A 19,784-nucleotide genomic window follows, 5' to 3' on the forward strand; every position below is an offset into this window, starting at 1 on the left:
TTTTATTATTTTTATATTCATCAATTTTCATTATTAATATTATTTTTCTAATCTCAACAGTGGCCTAACATTGTGAGTAGTGTGACGATTTTGAGTAAAAATATGTTGGCTTTGAAAATTCATTGACCACACAGAAAGCAAAGTAGTCCACATTGTAGCACGACACGTGATATGTATTAGCTCCTCTTTGTCAGTAAATATATACATATATATTTTTATATATAATTATATATATACTTTCCTCTTATGAGCTCCTTCAACAAGAAGGTGGCTGAGAACATTTCAGAGAGAGAGAGAGAAGCCAAGCTTGGGTTCTGGTCATAGAAAATATTCTAGGAGTTTTATGAAGAGATGGATATGAGTAGGAGGAACAACTTTATTTCTCAGTCTGTTCTGCTTCTGTTATGCTTTACCTTCAAAGATTATACTTCCATGGCATCTAACACCATATCTCCAGGCCAATCTCTTTCTGGGAACCAGACAATCACATCACCAGGTGGTATATTTGAATTGGGTTTCTTCACACCAGGTAACTCTCAAAACCACTACATAGGCATCTGGTACAAAAAGCTACAAAAAACAGTAGTTTGGGTGGCAAACAGAAACCAACCTGTTTCTGATCCATCCTCTTCAGCATTGCATCTCTTCCAAAATGGAAACCTAACCCTACTGAACCAATCCAAATCTGCAGTTTGGTCAACTCATGATCCTTCTCTCCCAGTATTTTCCAATTCTACAAAAGCAATGCTTCTTGACAATGGCAACTTTGTCATAACAGATGCATTTAATTCCTCTGTTATTATATGGCAGAGTTTTGATCACCCAACTGATACTTGGCTGCCAGGTGGAAAGCTTGGATACAGTAAGGTTACCAATGAAAAACTAACTCTCACTCCTTGGAGGAGCCCAGAAAATCCAGCACCTGGGATTTTTTCTCTTGAGATTGAACAAAATGGAACAAGTTTTTTGTTGCTGTATAATGGTTCTATTAGGTACTGGACATCTGGGCCTTGGACAGGGAAGATTTTTACAAATGTTCCTGAAATAGAGTTGAATCATTATGTTACAAATGTTACATATGTTTCGAATGAGATGGGGAGTTATGTTTCTTATGATGCTGTCAACCCTGACGTATTTATTAGATACGTGCTTGACATCTCTGGCCAGTTCAAGGCCTATAAGTGGGGAAAAGACTTCCCCCAAGGGAATCCGATTTGGTTGCGACCCTCGGAACATTGCGAAGTCTATGGATTCTGCGGTGCGTCCAGTATTTGCAACCAGCAACAAGTACATCTTTGTGATTGCTTGGAAGGATTTCAACCCAAATCCCCAAATGATTGGGAATTGGCAGATCACACAGATGGGTGTGTGAGGAAAGTCCCTTTACAATGCAGTGCAGGCAATGGTGGAAATGACACGTTTGTGGTGGTACCGGATGTGCGCTTTCCTAATAATTCAAAGACTTTAGCAGCCGAGAACATCAATGAATGCAAATCAGCATGCTTAAGGAATTGCTCATGTACAGCTTTTGCTTATGGTAATGAGTGTTTGGTTTGGACAGGGGGTCTGTTCAATGTAAAACAACTTACACTTGATGGGAAAGTAGGCAAAGTGTTGCATCTACGAATTGCAGCATCTGAGGCAATAGAGGTGAAGAAGGAGAGCAAGACCCTTTGGATTGTCATCGGAGTACTTGGAGGTTTGTTGGCTGTTTTACTCATTATTGCGGTAATTGCCAAGAATGAATGTTCTGGGGAAGGATTTGAGGCAGTTGAAGGCTCATTGGTGATGTTCAGGTACCGAGTTCTAAGAAGTGCAACAAAGAACTTCTCTTTAAAACTTGGGGAAGGAGGCTTTGGTTCTGTTTTCAAAGGGACATTGCAAAATTCTACACCCATTGCAGTGAAGAGACTTAACTGTCCAAAGCAAGCAGATAAGCAATTCCTTACAGAAGTGAGGACTATTGGGAAAGTCCAACATATTAATCTTGTTCGCCTCCGAGGGTTTTGTGCAGAAACTTCAAAAAGATTCTTGGTTTATGATTACATGCCAAATGGCTCTCTAGAATCAGTTTTGTTTCAAAAGAGTCCCATTGTCTTAGATTGGAAAGCTAGATATAACATTGCAGCTGGAACTGCAAGAGGACTTGCTTACCTTCATGAAGAGTGTAGAGAATGCATCATACACTGTGACATCAAACCTGAAAACATTCTGTTGGATGCAGAATATGCCCCGAAAATAGCAGATTTCGGTCTAGCAAAGCTCATGAGCAGAGACTTCAGCCGGATAATTACAACCATGCAAGGAACCAGAGGCTACATTGCACCAGAATGGATTTCAGGAGAAGCTATCACACCAAAAGCTGATGCTTTTAGCTATGGAATGCTGCTTTTTGAGCTTATATCAGGAAGGAGAAACAGAGATCTTTTAGATGATGGGTTACAAAATTATTTCCCGACTCGCGTTGCGAATGTGGTAACCAAAGAAGAAGATGTTATCACCTTGTTGGACTGCAGGTTAGAAGGCAATGCTGACAAAGAAGAACTAATGAGAGCATGCAAAGCTGCTTGTTGGTGCATTCAAGATGATGAGAAGGATAGGCCAAGTATGGGGCAGGTTGTTCAACTTCTGGAGGGAGTTATAGAACTTGGCATACCACCTATTCCACAGTTCCTTGACCGCTTTTCGAAGAGTCTTGATGAGGCCATTGATTACCATGACTATATTTCCAGTGCTTCAGATTCAAGGCATGGATACTCAAGTAATATTACTATCTCTGGAGCTTAAACCTATTGACTGGACCTTCAAATTTCCAATTCTTTTGTTTGTTTCAATTAACTTGCAACTGATTGTGAGATCCCTCATCTCATCTTCATTAGTTTTGTATTGTAAATATTCATGAAATAGTTACCAAAATTCAGCTTTTTATTTCTTCTTGTAAAGTTCTCTTTCTTCCATAAACAATGAATGCAGAAAATTTGAGGAAAATGCAGTGCAGGGCCTTGTGAATATATATATATATATTTTTTTGGGTGGTTAGTTTTAGTTGGTGTAGGAAATCTTGCAAAGAGAATATATCCACTAAAGAAATTCACCTTTTTTTTAGTTTTAGTTGGTGCAGATTTTGTTTTGAGATGGTCATATCAAACCAATTCAGTTCTTTTGGGCACAACTTCCTATTTTTCTTCTAGTGTTTTTGCGGACCTCTGCAATTCCGGCAAAGCATAGCACAAAATGGGAAAGCCGTAATGTATCAACTTATGTGCAACTAAAGAAAAATTTCTAACTCGAGCTCAAATGAATAATGCTAGACTTTAGGACATTTTTATAGCGCATTTGTATATCATCTGAAGGATTCTTTCGGTGGAAAGAAGGTAGGGGTGCCAATGGAGTGCCTTTGGAGAGCGGCCAGATAGGGAAAGGGGACTGTAGATAGATGATCGAAAGGGGGGAAGCACTAGGAGAAGCAAACATGAAAGCTTATTAGGTCTAATTTTTCTCGGTTAATTTTTCAATTTTTTTTATTAATTTAAAATCTGATAAAAAGAAATAAAAGATTTTTACTTGATGTGGTTATCCATCTCAACTTGCCACATAAGATGGTAGACAAATGGTTATAGTTCATGATCGTTATATCCATTGCATCATGCAGTAGACCCAATCCCTTCATTTGTTATGCAGGACTATCCTGGCATGCGCTATGTTTAGGGATTGTCTTGGTTTGGCTTGGCTTGGTCCAAGTTGGATAACACTTATCATACGTTTTGGTATATGTTTGGACTAGGACTAGATTTTTTTTATTTTTCAATATATATACACATATATTATATATATATATATATATTATAAAATACATATATATACACATATATAAAGTACATATATATATATATATATATATAATCCCCTTCCATTGAGGGATCCCTCAAATAATTTTATTTGAGGGACGCCCTTTAAGGTACCATACGAATTTTTTCCAACAATTCAAACCATCTATTTTTTAAGTCTACATTCATAGATCATTCTTACAAAAAATTAGACAAACCAGAAACAGTTTTGACATCCAATTGTATCCTACAAAATCAATGAACACAGTGCTTCAAAAAAGTACTAAAATTTCAATAACACGATTGAGTGGTCAAATAATATTGGATCCAAGTGATTTTTTGTTAAGATGATTCGTAAATGATTATCTAAAACATAGACGGTTTGGATTAGTGAAATACAATGCGAAGTGGGCCCTATAAAGGTGTCCCTCATATATATATATATATATATATATATATATATATAGGGATCCCTCTGTAGGGGCTTTTTTCTTCCGGCAGCTACAAACGGGTTGGGCTACCGTAAAGGGCAGATGGATGAAATTGCCCCTTGAGCCTGAGTTCGAAGATCAAGCCCCAAGAATGCTTCGAAAGGACTGAGATACCTTAGGAAACACCTTGGTTACCTTTACCAATAAAAATAACAACAGCTTACAGCTGATTTCTTGAGTCTTACTGATAAATTTTCTAGCTTGGCATGAGAGGCTTATGGCATGGAAGCAAAATCAGCATGAGTTTAGCACCGAAGAGGAAAATATGGCTTCCTAGGGAGAAATGGGAGTGTTTAAGGTGAGGAAGAAGAGGTTTGCAGGCTGATTTGGTTGAGAAGAGAGAAAGAAAGAACAATGTTCTTCCGGCAGCTTGACAAAGCTTTTGACAGATGTGAAAGTGGTCTGCCAGAAGAGGAAAATTGAGAACAAGGGTGAATAATGCACGAAATTGCTGGGTTTTTGTAGTTAAGAGAGAAAACTTGCTATCTAAATCTGAGTTGGTTTTGTTGGGTAGAAGAGGCCTCATTTTATAGCTTGCTAGAAACTATCCTTTCCCAAGAAACCCTAATGGTTTCTTCCCAACTTGGCCAAGCTTTTTCTTCCTTTCTCCTCGCCTTCCTTGACTTTTCTATCTTGAAATTTCCTCTATCTATTTGCACAAAATCAGGAATTTTGGGAGTTCAAGCCCCCCTTTCCCGCAGCTGCCTCAGTGGAGAATCCCCATTTTCAGCCATCTTTCTTCCTTCTTTTCTACCCTCTTCTAAGGCTAGGTCTGATGAGGGAAAGAAATGGGTATGTACACTGGTTTGAAGGGTGTTTTGCTCAAGTATCCCTTGATTTTTTTTGGATGTTTTTGCTTGAAACTTGTTCCCTCCCATGTGCTGGAGCTTCCCAGCAGCTTACACACATGAATATTTTGGCTTTCATCGTGGCTTTTGTTTTCAGCTAGGTGCTGGAGATTTTGCAGATATTTTCTTGAGTTGCTTGGGCCTTCTAGGACAATAAGTTGGTTTATCAAGTGAATGAGCTAACTTCATCAATTGTTTGGCTATTTTGGTTGAGTTAATGGACTATTTTGGTTAAAGTAATGGGCTATTTTTCTCTCTTTATGCTCACCCACATATTTGGGCCCAAGAAATGGGCTTGAGTTCCGGGGCACCCAAGCAACCCCGGGACTTCCATTTCTCGGCCATCAATGGGCCTCATGTCAACTTATTACCATCCATACCACAACCCACTCAAGCAAGCCCCGGGCATCTTGCGTGGCTTGGGCCCACTTAAGCTTGTAGAGTGGCGTGTTGCTTATTTGCTTGGCGTGGCATGTGTACAAGCGCATATGACGAACTTTCGTGTGCCCAAATCTGGTTTCTTCTCGGTAAGGTATCGCATTGAGCCGAGAATTTAATTGGGCCGAACCGTGAATTTTTTGGGCCTCAACATTAGGCCCCTTGATTATAGGGGCCATGAATGTGTATTGAAATGGTCCAAATAATCAATTTCCAGCCCAAAATAAATGGCAGTGGCATGGCATGGCATGGGTTTAGGAACAACTCAAGGATGACTAGTTAAGTGTCTCTGAAATTACAGCCAGTTTTTTTCCAGGAAGGTTGGAGGAGTCGCAATGGTCCCGCTTAAAACCCAATCCTTCTCAAACACCGAGGGTATTGCCTTGAAAAACTTTCCTAGACACTGTAATTTTGGAGGTCACTTACTAGAGTACCAAGAGTTGACCTATTTTGTGGCATGATATAGAAGAAAATGCTTGTTGGATTAGCTCAAGATAACTATTTAGCTTGCGTGATTTATTTGCTTGAGTGACTAGAGAGGCTTGATTTTGAATGATTGTGGTTTGCAAGAGTTGCGTTGACTTGGTATTGGCATGTATGCTTGATGTTGGCATGTATGCTTGGTATTTGGCTTGATGCTTAGCATTGGCATGTATGCTTGATTTTGGCTTGATGCTTGGCATTGGCGTGTATGCTTGATTTTGGCTTGTATGCTAGGATGCTTGGCATTGGCATGTACGCTTGATTTTGGCTTGTATGCTCGGATGCTTGGCATTGGCGTGTATGCTTGATTTAGGCTTGTATGCTTGGATGTTTGGCATTGGCATGTACTGGAAGGATATTTGAAATAGAGTAGGTGCTGGCAGGGTGTTTGAAATAGAGTATGTGCTGGAAGGATATTTGAAACAGGGCAAGTGCTGGAAGGATGTTTGAAACAGGACAGGTGCTGGAAACTGTTTTGTTTGGCATGGAATAGGTGCTGGAAAAAACGTGACTTGGCTTGGCATGATTAGCTTAGACTTGCTATGAGGATGTGGATAATCTAAGGGTTGAGTTGAATCAAGATATAGTTTGGTCTAACATGAGGGTTCACTCTTCCGGCAGCATGAATATAGAGCTTATGTTATTTTCCAAGAGCATCTCGTATAGTGCATCATTATCTTCCATGTTTTGCTTGGCTTGAATCTTGGTTATTGAGGTTTTGGCTTTGCTGGTGGTGATTGCAATGAATTACTTCCTCAACCGCCAAGTGCACTATAATCATCAGAAAAAGATTTGATTGGCATGAGCTGCAAAAACTCTTGCCGCATGGCCTTCTGAGTATTTGTTTAGGTCATTGCATGGCGTGATGAACTTAGGATATCCCTTTGTTGCGATGGTGCGATGGTGACAATTTGGCATGATATGGTGATAGCATGGCTTCTTTTCTGGGATTCCAGCAGCTAGAATTGCCAAGTTCTAACATTGTTATTTTCGTGATGACTGTCTTGCTTGAAAAGCGTGATATGTGATATCTAGTTTGGGTTTACTCGAAATGATTGCATCAAGTGAAATGCTTGAGTTGCATGGTTTGTGTGGATTGATTCACAAAGGTTTGTATTGATGCATGGTGCGTTGAAGAAGAGATACGGGCTTGAGAGCACATAAGAGAGCTGGGCACGTTATCCCCTTGACTGGCTTGGCCTTTACGTGGGCAAAATTGTGTTGCGCCCGCCTTTTGAATTTTTTATTTGCAAGTAGCTGCTCTCTTTTCCTTTCATTTGGCATGGCATGCTTTATTTTCTGATTTTCTCTCATTCTCTTCTTTCCTCTTCTTTTCAAGACCCAAACCCGTGGGTATTGTGCATCAGTACATAATTCATATTTCGGAAGCTCGGATCAGAAAACTTCCTTGATGAAAGTTGTTCATACGCTCGAGTACTATAGCCTGTAAAATTTGTAGAATTTGTAGAATTTTTCTGATGCCTCAAAGCTGGTCTGAAACCTCTGTGTTCATCCATGGCTGGTGAGTTTCTGCAGATTCTGCTTCTGTATGTATCTTTAACTTATGATGCTTGGATGATTGCACTTGCTTTACAAAATTTGCTCGAAATTATGTTGTTGATAACATATCCAAAATTGAGGATCATCCACCCATTCTAGTGCTCTATGCCTCCATTTTTCTGAAGCATGTTCATGAGTTGATGTTGATGCCTTTGTTGCATGCTTGTTTTCTATGCTTGAATGCTTGAGTTCCTCTGTATTTCCCAGAATTTTTGAACTATAAATCGGGTTCTGAGGTTTAGGATTCTAGCTTGGTGATAAACAAGAGTCATGCAAGCTTACTTGGGTATGCATGCCAAGTGTTTGTCAAAATATCTCAAAGTACCTTGCTGGCAGTTTTTTGAACTTTTGAAATGTTTCTTTTCGAATCTGAGTTGGGGCTTTTGAGACATGAAAATGGACTTCTCAATGGTTATGTCGGAATTGGTCTTGCATCACTTGAAGAAAAAATGAATTTTTGGTGGAATTTCAAAGTAAGGGTTAAGCTGCTGGAACTGTGCAGTTCCTGTGGCATGGGCTGTTTTAGGAATCTGTTTGACATGCTTCCCTAGCTCGAAATGCAACGAAATTTTGAGAAAATAAATCTTGATATGTCTAGTTCGGATCTGGAAAGTTTGGGATTTGTTGGTTGCAAGCTTGATTTCTAGTGATTTTCTCAAGGTGGGATGTTCTAGCTAGAATGGTTGGAAAGTTTGTGTATAAGTTTTGCTTGGCATGTTGCTTTTGTCTGAGAATTTAGCATGTTTGTGTATAAGTTTTTCTTGGCATGTTGCTTTTGTATGAGAATTTAGCATGTCCTTTCTCTTGGCATTGAGTGCTGATCTAGGCATTGTTAGAGCATGTTCTTGAGCAATATTGTCGTGAGAGCATGATGTTGAAAGGTATTGTCGTAAGAGCATGAGTTCTTCAATTTGCTTAAAATGCCCGAATTTCTTGGAATGCTTGAATGAAATGAAATTTCTTGGCATGTGGATTGGTATCACGCCCTGTGAATTTTGTCAAATGCTTGATAGATGAGTTTGCTTGCACTTTGCGAAAATTATGCTTCCGGCGCCTCCCTTTGTGTATGAGTACCTTTCCGGCGTCTGATTTTGGCTAACGTATTCTCTTGTTTAGAAGCTCCAAAGCATGAGAAAGCATGAGAAGTCTAATTTTCTAGGATTTTGATATCATGAAAGTGAGTTTTGGTCTCTTCCAACTTGTCTTTGGAAAAAATTATGCTTCAATAGCGATTATGCTTTCGGCGCCCCCTTTTCGTTTACGAGTTCCCTTCGAGCATCTGATCTGGCCAACGTACTCCCTTGTTTCTTTTTCAGGCTTGATTGAGAGATTCCAAAGCATGAGAGATGCCATCTTCTTACTGATTTGCTGGGAACTTGATAGAATAAAGGTGAGTTTTTGGTTACTTTCACAGATGTAATGAGTTTGTTGAATTGTTGCAAGGATAAATTGAGCTTTGGGGTTTAAGGAGCATATACACTTGCATGATGTTTGAAATAGGGAAGGGGCTAAGAAGATTTGAAATAAGGCAAGTGCTAGAAATTCTTTGCTTGTAGAGTAGGAGTTGGAAGAATGTAAGAAAATATGCTTCTAGGACCTCTTCTTTTTTTTCTTTTTTTTTTCTTTTTTTTTTTTAGCGAGTACCTCTCCAGCGTCTATATCTTTTTTTAGACTTGATTTAGAGGTTCCAAAGCATGAGAAGAACAAGCTAGTCGTTGAGGTCACTTGAAGTATTCTTTTAGAGGTGCAATGAGGTTGTTTAATTGTTGTAAGGATGGATTGAAATCGGGTAGAGGCTAAGAAGGTTTGAAAAAAAAAAAAAAATAAGGCAAGTGGTGGAAACAGTGATGAATGAATGATATAGCTTGGGCTTGGTTGAAGATGTGAATAATGTTGAGTCACCGCTCTCAGAACCGAGGCATAGCTTGGTTTAGCATGAGAAACTATGAAGTGCTTCTGTTTGACTTTTTTTAAAAAAAATTGGTAGGAAGCCCCCAAGTCATTTGGAACTGAATTTTGACTCCTTTTTAAAAAAAAAAAAAAAAATTTATATACAGATTTGCTTGGCATGAAGCCCCCAAGTATTTTGGAGTTTGTGTGTGTAGTTTGTTTCAATGGCATGAAAGTTCGCTTCAATGGCATGAATGATGGATTTGCCTATGCCCCCAGCCCTTGTATAAGACCTAGTTTTGCTTGAGAATGGAGAACTAAGAAACAAGCAAAAGGCACATGTCAGTAACCCATGTTATGCTTGTTGTGTAAAGTAGATAACCAATAAAGGAAAAACAAAGAAAGAGGAAATTTTCTTATCTTTTTATTTTCTCTGGTTTATTGCTTCTGGGCTTCTTATCCAGAGGCATTGGTGAAGATAACGGCCTGATCCACAGCAGAGTCGCCAATTTATGTAAGGGCTTTTTTTTTTCCTTCCGGCAGCTACTAGGGGCCTGGGCTGGTGTAAATAGCAAAATGGATGAAATTATTATTTATTATAGGAGTTACAAATTGTTTAATTTTCAGTTTTTATTTTCTATTCATTGCCACCAACTTTTATGGTTAAATGTGTTTGGAGGTTACGAGTTTTGGATGCCTATAAAAGGCCACTCCTCCTTCACATTTCAAAAACACTACAATCAGATTTCTCTATTCTCATACTTTCACATATTCCATACTTTCTATATTATTTTGGGCAACGGTTCTGTGGCTTGGAGTTTTCTATCCGACTGTGAACGTGCTCATAGCGGATCTTAAGCCTGCGTATTGGGGTCGTATCTTGGAGTCTTGTAGACCGTCATTACCTGCACGTAGGGAGGCTACAAAGGCTTTAGGACAGCGTCTTTGACGTGCTTTCACTATACCAGGCTTGCTTTCTTAATCTTAACTTGTTTTATTTATTTGTTTACTTGGCTCTTTATTTTACTTTACTGTTTAATATTTATTTTGTATATTATTTATATCTAAAAGTTTTGAATAAGAATTTTATAAAAAGGGAAAAACCACAATTTCTAGTAACAATCTAAAGCCTTTGTAAGTTAAAATTATTCTTACCGTATTTGTTGTTGCTATAAGTTTCTCCAAATCGTAAACACTCTCTGTCTTCATTAGCTGTGTTTTCCTATTATTGCTTGTCTATACAATTTTCAAAACTATAGCTTTAAAGTCCAAAGTTAGAAAACCTTTTTACCAATATTAAACCTTTAACCTAATTGTTCTGCATCTTTGGTTTTAAAAAAACTTATTAAAGTTATTATTCAAAACCTTAAGTACTACAGTTGGAAAGTTTTAGTTACTCGTTTCAGTTTTGCTTGTGTTTTGATTGCTCACACGCTTTGGTTACCAACCCCAAACAAATTTAAAAATTAATTAAGTGCATCAGATTTTGTAACCGTTGTTTTAAAACAAAACACGCTTTGGTTACCAACCCAAACAAATTTAAAAATTAATTAAGTGCATCAGATTTTGTAACCGTTGTTTTAAGACAAAATTAAAGTTAGATATTTTGTCATAAATTTGGCACGTTTGTTTCTTTAAGTTATTGTTTGTCCACCAACTGTTTGATTAATATTCAATCTTAATTTCTATTATATTTAAATTTCAGATTTTGTTGCTTCATTACTGTTTATTGGAATTGAAATGGATAGTGTAGAAACCAATAATGTTAAACCAGGAAAATTTAATGGGACAAATTTTAAGAGGTGGCAAAGACAACTTAAATATTGGTTAACTGTTTTAGGGTTAGTTTCTGCCCTAGAAGATCAAACCACACCTGATAAAACTACTGAAACCACTTCTAAAACTAAGGAGAAGATGACCAAAGAAGAATTAGAATATCATTGCCATAATAGAATCCTTAGTGCTCTCTCCGATGATCTGTATGATGTTTATCAAGATACTAAAAATGCAAAAACTTTGTGGGATGAATTAGAAGCTGAATATGGGATAGAAGATGCGGGAATAGATCGTTTTACAATCTCAAACTTTAATAACTATATGATGGTTGAGAATAAAACTGTAAGTGAACAAATTCATGAGTACCAAGATTTTTTAAGGAAAATAGAACTTAAGGGTACTAAGTTTAGTGAAGAGTTTAAAGTCTCTTGTCTCATAGATAAATTACCCCCAAGTTGGTTAAACTTTGCAAAAACGCTTAGGCACAAACAAGGAGTTTTAACCTTAACCCAAGTTTTAAACTCCCTTAGGATTGAAGAGAAACATAAATCAAGTAACAAGCCTAAGGAAGAAAAGACAAATGTGAACCTAGTGGAAACTTCAAACAATAGGAATCGTTTCCAATCTAGAAGGAAATCTTTCAAGAGGACAAACAGAAATAGCCAACCCAACCATAATCAATTCAACCGAAACCAAAATCGCCAGCATAATAGACCCCATAACAATTCCAATGGCAATAGAGATCAACCATGCTTCGTTTGTGGAAGAACAAATCATTGGGCCAAAGACTGTCATTACAAGAAGACCGAGCCCTACAAGCCCAAGCCTAAGTGGAACAAAGGACAAAGTGGTCCTAAAGCCCAAGTGAATGTGTTGGTGGATCAAGATGATCAAGATGAACCCAATCTAAGGTATAGTTTTAAGCCTCTAGTTAATGTCGCATATTTAAGTAATAGTGATTGGTGGTTAGATTCTGGGGCAAACGTACATGTGTGTTTTGACAAACGGTTTTTCAAAAATTACCAGAACTCAAGTGGAGGAAGTGTAACCCTAGGAAATGACACCGTCGCACAAGTACGTGGAATAGGAGAAGTGGAATTGAAGATGACATCTGGGAAGACTCTAACTCTCAAGGATGTGCGACATGTTCCTGAAGTGAGGAGAAATCTTATCAGTGGATCGTCCTTAGTAAAACAAGGATACAAAATTGTAATGGAGTCGAATAGGATTGTTATTACTAGAAACGATGTCTTTATTGGAAAAGGATATGTTTGTGATGGATTGTTCAAAATAAATGTAGTTTTTGAAGATAATAAAATTTCTCCTCAAGTTTTTAACGTTGAATCTTGTAATGTATGGCATGGAAGGTTAGGACATGTAAGTTTGAGCAAAATCAAAACGTTAATGGATCTTGAGCTAATCCCTAAGTCTAACATAGACCTTAAGCATAAATGTGAAGTGTGTGTTCAAGCCAAACAAACTAGGAATTCTTTCAAACCTGTAGAGAGAAACACCCAAATCTTAGAGCTCATACATAGTGATGTGTGTGATTCAAATAGGTCTCCTACTAGAGGTGGAAACAAGTACTTTGTGACTTTTATTGATGACTTCTCTAGGTATTGTCATATTTATCTTATTAAGACAAAAGATGAGGTGTTTAATAAACTCAAGATTTATAAAAATGAGGTAGAAAACCAATTGGAGAAAAAGATTAAAAGACTTAGATCTGACAGAGGTGGAGAGTATACCTCAAATGAGCTTGGAGTGTTTTGTGAAGAACATGGAATTATACATGAAGTTACTCCACCATATTCACCCCAATCTAATGGAGTGGCTGAAAGGAAAAATAGAACCCTGATGGATATGGTAAACTCTATGCTTCTTAGTAGTGGACTACCTGAAAATTTGTGGGGGGAAGCAATGTTAACTGCTTGTTTCATACTTAATAGGATAACATTGAAGGATAATGAGAAAACTCCTTATGAGTTATGGAAAAGAAGATCACCTAACCTTAGAATCCTAAAAGTGTGGGGGTGTTTAGCTAAGGTACTCATACCCGATCCAAAGAGAAAGAAAATAGGTCCTAAGACTATAGACGCAGTTTTCCTCGGTTATGCGAAAAATAGTAGTGCCAATAGATTCCTGGTGATTAACTCTGAAGTAAAGGAGGTTGCAAACAACACAATTATGGAAGCAAGAGATGCTACATTCTTTGAAGATATTTTTCCGTACAAGACAAGAATTTCTAAGGAAGTACAAATAAGTGAAAAGCCTTCTAGCTCAACTACGATTGAAAATTTAGAATCTCAAGAACTTAGAAGAAGCAAAAGGGCGAGAATTGAGAAGAACTTTGGAGATGATTTCTATACCTTTCTAGTAGAAGGAGATCCCACAACTTATAAGGAAGCCGTTATGTCTGTGGATGCACCATTCTGGAAAGAGGCTATAAATGATGAGTTTCAATCTATAATTCAAAATAACACATGGATGTTAACGAATTTGCCTGCTGGAAATAAAGCGATAGGGTGCAAGTGGGTGTTTAGGAAAAAGTTGAAACCTGATGGAAGTATTGATAAGTACAAAGCGAGATTGGTAGCTAAGGGTTTTACACAAAAGAAAGGGATAGATTATTTTGATACTTACTCACCTGTTTCTAGGATTACCACCATAAGGACCTTGATAGCTTTAGCATATGTGCATAATTTAGTGATTCATCAAATGGATGTGAAGACGGCGTTTCTAAATGGAGACTTAGATGAAGAGATCTATATGGAGCAACCCGAAGGATTCATAGTTAAGGGCCAAGAACACAAGGTGTGCAAGTTGGTTAAATCTTTATATGGCTTAAAGCAAGCTCCTAAGCAATGGCATGAGAAATTTGACAAGGTGATTCTAGATTATGATTTTAAGTTTAATGGTCATGATAAATGCGTTTACTATAAAGAGAATAATGGAGAACACGTAATCTTGTGCCTATATGTTGATGACATTTTGATCTTTGGGACGAATTTAGAGATTGTGAATGATGTGAAGTCATACTTATCTAGGAATTTTGACATGAAAGATATGGGAGAAGCACATGTAATCTTAGGAATGAAAATTGAGAAGACGACACAAGGAATCTCTCTAAGTCAATCTAGTACTATTGAGAAGATGTTGAAGAAGTTCAATTACTTTGAGTGTAAGCCCACACCAACACCTTATGATCCCAATGTTCATTTAAAGAAAAATCAAGGTGAACCATTTTCTCAGCTGAAGTACTCCCAGATGATAGGTTCTTTGTTGTATATTGCAAATAAGACTAGACCAGACATTGCTTATGCTGTTGGAAGGTTAAGTAGGTATACACATAATCCAAGCAAGGAACATTGGAATGCTTTGGAAAGAGTTTTCAAGTACCTAAGAGGAACAATAGATTATTCACTATGCTATAAAGGATTTCCAAATGTAATAGAGGATATAGTGATGCAAATTGGATAACTGACAATGAAGAAGTGAAGTCTACTAGTGGTTACATTTTCTTATTAGGTGGAGCTGCAATTTCATGGGGTTCGAAGAAGCAAACAATTATTTCTAGAAGTACTATGGAGTCTGAACTCATAGCTTTGGATACTACTTGCACTGAGGCTGAATGGATTAAGAGTTTATTAATGGATATGCCTATGGTGGAGAAACCATTGCCTGCTTTATCTATTCATTGTGACTGCAAGGCTACAATAGACTTGGTGAAACAATCTCACACAAATAGGAAAATGAACAGACACATACATGTGAGATATAAATCTATGAAGAGTCTATTAAGTAAGAACATTGTGTCTTTGGAGTATGTAAAGTCGAAGAACAACATTGCTGACCAATTGACTAAAGGTCTTTCTAGGAGCAGAGTCCTAGAAATGTCGAGGGGGATGGGCTTAAGCCCATAAGGGAGTCACCTAGGGAGGTAACCCAACTTCTGTGATTGGCGATCCCATGAAGGAAGTTCAATGGGTAGAAACAATCCATACTGCGTGACTCATTGAGCACTGTTTATATCATGTGGAGGCATCCCAGAGATGTCCTCATGCTCATCCCTATGACATCAGTGCTATATAATGTGACGTTAGGAAGGGAGTTATCCCTGAATGAGTTTCGAGGCGGGCAATCTCCCGCAGGGTGCAGGTCACATGTACTCTTGGAGAACTCACCTAAGTGAGAGACGTCGTGAGGCCGCGACTGTGAGAATTGGGCTATTCTCTAGCAACTCTCATGAGAATCAAGATTAGCGCATGGCCATAAATAGCGCTACCCCGCTTCCAAGCCTCAACCAATACTATGTGTGGGATATGTTGAAGTTTGGTCAAAGGTACCGAGTTCAATACTGTGTACACTCAGGTTCCTCAAATGGAAACTATCATCACTAAGTGAAGGTTCAAGCCCGGAAGGCACCTACACCTATTGCATAGTATTATGTTGCCCATATGTATATTTTCTTTATATTTTACAATTTTAAAATTTTAAAACCCTTTGTGGGGGATTGTTATTATTTGAAAGGATTTTAAATTTTAAAACGTTTTATTTTCTGTTTTAATTTTTGGTTGGTTTCTTTTATTTATTATAGGAGTTACAAATTGTTTAATTTTCAGTTTTTATTTTCTATTCATTGCCACCAACTTTTATGGTTAAATGTGTTTGGAGGTTACGAGTTTTGGATGCCTATAAAAGGCCACTCCTCCTTCACATTTCAAATACACTACAATCAGATTTCTCTATTCTCATACTTTCACATATTCCATACTTTCTATATTATTTTTGGGCAACGGTTCTGTGGCTTGGAGTTTTCTATCCGACTGTGAACGTGCTCATAGCGGATCTTAAGCCTGCGTATTGGGGTCGTATCTTGGAGTCTTGTAGACCGTCATTACCTGCACGTAGGGAGGCTACAAAGGCTTTAGGACAGCGTCTTTGACGTGCTTTCACTATACCAGGCTTGCTTTCTTAATCTTAACTTGTTTTATTTATTTGTTTACTTGGCTCTTTATTTTACTTTACTGTTTAATATTTATTTTGTATATTATTTATATCTAAAAGTTTTGAATAAGAATTTTATAAAAAGGGAAAAACCACAATTTCTAGTAACAATTTCTTGAGGCTTACAGATAAATTTTCTAGCTTGGCATGAGAGGCTTATGACATGGAAGCAAAATCAGCATGAGTTTAGCACCGAAGAGGAAAATATGGCTTCCTAGGGAGAAATGGGAGTGTTTAAGGTAAGGAAGAAGAGATTTGCAGGCTGATTTGGCTGAGAAGAGAGAAAGAAAGAACAATGTTCTTCCGGTAGCTTGACAAAGCTTTGACATATGTGAAAGTGGTTTGCCAGAAGAGGAAAATGGAGAATAAGGGTGAATAGTGCACGAAATTGCTGGGTTTTTGCAGGTAAGAGAGAAAACTTGCTCTCTGAATCTAAGTTGGTTTTGTTGGGTAGAAGAGGCCTCATCTTATAGCTTGCTGGAATCTATCCTTTCCCAAGAAACCCTAATGGTTCTTCCCAACTTGACCAAGCTTTTTCTTCATTTCTCCTCTCCTCCCTTGACTTTTCTATCTTGGTGAAATTTCCTCTATCTATTTGCACAAAATCAGGAATTTTGGGAGCTCAAGCCTCCCTTTCTCGCAGCTGCCTCAGTGGAGAATCCCCATTTTTAGCCATCTTTCTTCCTTCTTTTCTCACCTCTTCTAAGGCTAGGTCTGATGAGGGAAAGAAATGGGTATGTACACTAGTTTGAAGGGTGTTTTGCTCAAGTATCCCTTGGTTTTTTTGGATGTTTTTGCTTGAAACTTGTTCCCTCCCATGTGCTGGAGCTTCCCAGCAGCTTACACACATGAATATTTTGGCTTTCATTGTGGCTTTTGTTTTCAGCTAGGTGCTGGAGATTTTGCAGATATTTTCTTAAGTTGCTTGGGCCTTCTAGGACAATAAGTTGGTTTATCAAGTGAATGGGCTAACTTCATCAATTGTTGGGCTATTTTGGTTGAGTTAATGGACTATTTTGGTTGAAGTAATGGGCTATTTTTCTCTCTTTGTGCGCACCCACAAATTTGGGCCTAAGAAATGGGCTTGAGTTCCGGGGCACCCAAGCAACCCCGGGACTTCCATTTCTCGGCCCATCAATGGGCCTCATGTCAACTTATTACCATCCACACCACAACCCACTCAAGCAAGTCCTGGGCATCTTGCGTGGCTTAGGCCCACTTAAGCTTGTAGAGTGGCGTGTTGCTTATTTGTTTGGGCCCACATTGGCAGGAGAAAGGCACAAGGAGGGGAGAGATTATATAATAGTACCGTAGCATATACAAGGTAGTGATATGGCCCAATAATTTTTTGACATGTCAGCAATCAAACTGAAATCATAAAATATTAGCAATTAAATTTACTTGGGTGGTATTTTAGAAATCTGAAATAATATAGTTAATTTTTTTTAAAATATTTTTTAAAATATTTTATTTCGCCTAAGAAAAAAGTGTGCCTTGAAAATGACATTTCATCCTTAACCTTATTTAAAACTAAATCAAAATAATATAATATGTAGGATAACTTAATAAACTTTTTATTTTGTTTACATTTGTTAAGAAGTAAGGTAATTTTTACAATGTTGTCTAAAAATTTGTAACAAAAATTAATAAAAGACATTGTATTACAACCAACATCGAAGTGCACTTGTTCATCTTATTATATACTTAATTGAAATAATGTAATATGTAGCACAAATTAATAAATATTTTTTTTGTGTGTTACACATGTTATGAACTAAGTTAATTTTTTAATGTTGTCTAAAAAATTGTAATAAAAAGTTATAAAAGACTTATAAATTTTTTTTTTTTAAAAAAGGTCAACCTGTCTAGGCCCATGTGTGGCCTGGCCCGTCAAGCCAGTTTAGGCCAGGCCTAATGGGCGGGCTCGGGCCTTGGACTTTGAAACCTCGGCCAAACCTAGCCCAACTCAAAAAATTAAAAAAGCACGTAATGAAAGGACCCGACCCAAATTCCACTTTGGAATCCGAGCCGAACCCTATGCGTGTCCGACACTTGGCGGGTGACGGACACAAATGACCAAAAAGCCCTTCTAACCAAAACCACAGAATTCCAAGCTCAATTTCTACTGAAAATTAGGCAAAGTCTCCCTTATAAAAAGAACATTTCCCTAAACCTTCCACCTGTCAAACAAGTATATACAAATACAACCCAACTGCCAGCATGTAACAAATTATAACAAATCATCAAGCATCATCTCATTTTGGCCTCAGGCGTCAATAAACTGAATAAAACACTATGCTAACAACATTCAAATCATATTCTTAGAACATCCTCGGAACAGTGTTTGATTTCATAATAACTTAGCGGGACTACCTTTTAATACTTGACCTCGTGACTGCACCTTAAAATACTAGGTTGCCTACGTATCCTTACTGAGAGATCAAGCCACACATAGTCCTTTTCCTCTACTCATGTCAGTCACACACTGAAAAGTATGCCATACACTGAACTCCCTTATCTTAGTTTAAGAATATATTATAACTAAAATTCTCTCCACCTAGGCGTACCTCTAATCCTGATTCGTCAACTTACCCTTATGGCAAGCCGGGCCGCAATCTCGCAAGCCTCGGAGATATCGCTTCTATCCGGGCCGTAACCTATAACTAACTATCTATCCTCACAGGCAGAGCTGCAAACCTCGCATGCCTCGGAGATACCGCTTCTATCCCGGCCGCAACCTATAACTAACTATCTATCCTCGCAAGCCAAGCTGCAATCCTCGCATGCCTCGGAGATACCACTTCTATCCAGGCCATAATCCTCCCTTGCAAATCCGGAAGTCCCTAAAGGTTCTAATATGCCTAGGACACATGTCTCGTGAGTTTGGGCTCAATCGGACGGTCGGATTGATCACGATAACACGATCGGACGATTACTATAAACCTAGCCCTAGGGTTGGCTTTTCTGGAGTATCCAGGACTCCGTTTTACAATCCGTCGAATCCTATACGATCCTGGAAGTGCCTAGATCAACATTTTTGAAAATCAAAACGATCCAACGGTTCGAACCTATCAAACCCGGATATCGCCTAATATGTGATATCCGATCGACGATCAAACAATATCCAATTTCATATATGAGCATGCCTACGGGCTTGTGACAACCAAGTGATCATGTTGGAACACAATGCACCTCCGCTACAGTGCCCATGCGCTGCCACACGGGACCGGTAGCGCGTGGGTTCCCTAAGCGATACCGGTGGCCGGAAAACTTCAAAATCAAGGGCCACCCTCCTACTAAAGATGCTACTCGTCGAGTGGAGCATTTTGTTCAACTACGGAGTCCAATTTGGATGGCAACTAGCCGGAATTTCACTTTGAAATCCGGCAAAAACCTAGGTTCCAAAATCAATTCCTAAAACTCTACAATCGTTCAATTCCTACCCAACAGATAGTTAGGGCTTG

The 19,784-nt window shown here is 38.2% G+C and overlaps 1 protein-coding gene and 1 long non-coding RNA gene across 2 annotated transcripts; one reads left to right on the forward strand and one right to left on the reverse strand.

The window, feature by feature from the left end:
- The first annotated feature begins 249 nt into the window (after window positions 1-249).
- On the forward strand, window positions 250-2,988 carry LOC117620550 (G-type lectin S-receptor-like serine/threonine-protein kinase At2g19130). The gene has a single exon (XM_034350645.1). The coding sequence runs from the start codon at window positions 352-354 to the stop codon at window positions 2,785-2,787; it is 2,436 nt and encodes an 811-aa protein (XP_034206536.1). The 5' UTR covers window positions 250-351; the 3' UTR covers window positions 2,788-2,988.
- Window positions 2,989-12,060: 9,072 nt separating this feature from the next.
- Window positions 12,061-14,003, reverse strand: LOC117622999. Its single transcript, XR_004585057.1, has 3 exons — window positions 13,961-14,003; window positions 13,683-13,745; window positions 12,061-12,463 (listed from the first exon to the last, which is right to left on the reverse strand). It is a non-coding gene; the product is annotated as an uncharacterized LOC117622999 (long non-coding RNA).
- Between the last annotated feature and the right edge of the window lie 5,781 nt (window positions 14,004-19,784).

This window comes from Prunus dulcis, chromosome 3 (genome assembly GCF_902201215.1).
Source record: "Prunus dulcis chromosome 3, ALMONDv2, whole genome shotgun sequence".
Taxonomy (NCBI): Eukaryota; Viridiplantae; Streptophyta; class Magnoliopsida; order Rosales; family Rosaceae; genus Prunus; species Prunus dulcis.

Excerpts from the sequence above, each read along its gene's own strand:
- LOC117620550 (XM_034350645.1), top strand. The coding sequence starts at position 352 with ATGGATATGAGTAGGAGGAACAACTTTATTTCTCAGTCTGTTCTGCTT.